This window comes from Buceros rhinoceros, unplaced genomic scaffold (assembly GCF_000710305.1).
Source record: "Buceros rhinoceros silvestris isolate BGI_N320 unplaced genomic scaffold, ASM71030v1 scaffold23727, whole genome shotgun sequence".
NCBI classification, from domain to species: Eukaryota; Metazoa; Chordata; class Aves; order Bucerotiformes; family Bucerotidae; genus Buceros; species Buceros rhinoceros.
In genome coordinates, this window is record NW_010420756.1 from 9,259 (window position 1) to 9,490 (window position 232).

At 69.0% G+C, this 232-nt stretch overlaps 1 protein-coding gene across 1 annotated transcript in view; it reads right to left on the bottom strand.

The window, feature by feature from the left end:
* Positions 1-208, bottom strand: part of METTL13 (methyltransferase like 13) — a gene marked incomplete at its 5' end in the record, with an annotated part of 2,645 nt that extends 2,437 nt beyond the window's left edge. Inside the window, one exon of the mRNA XM_010139426.1 lies at positions 31-208. Coding sequence (XP_010137728.1) covers positions 31-208 — 178 coding nt within the window. The remainder of the gene's footprint in view (positions 1-30) is intronic.
* Between the last annotated feature and the right edge of the window lie 24 nt (positions 209-232).

Here is a 232-nt window from a genome sequence, read left to right on the forward strand (position 1 = left end):
CGCCGCGTGTCCCTGGAGGAGCCGGGGGGCCCGCCAGCCGAGCCTCCGACTGCACCACGTTCCTGTTGCGGAGGAAGATGAGGCGTCGGAAGTAGCAGGTGCCATCCCCCTTCACGTCCTCCACGACGTACTCCCCGCTGAGGGGGCTGGTGTCACGGTGCTGCACCGTCCGTACCCCGATGTCCCCTCCCACGGACAGGAAGGGCACCTGCAGGGAGGACAGGGACTGGTG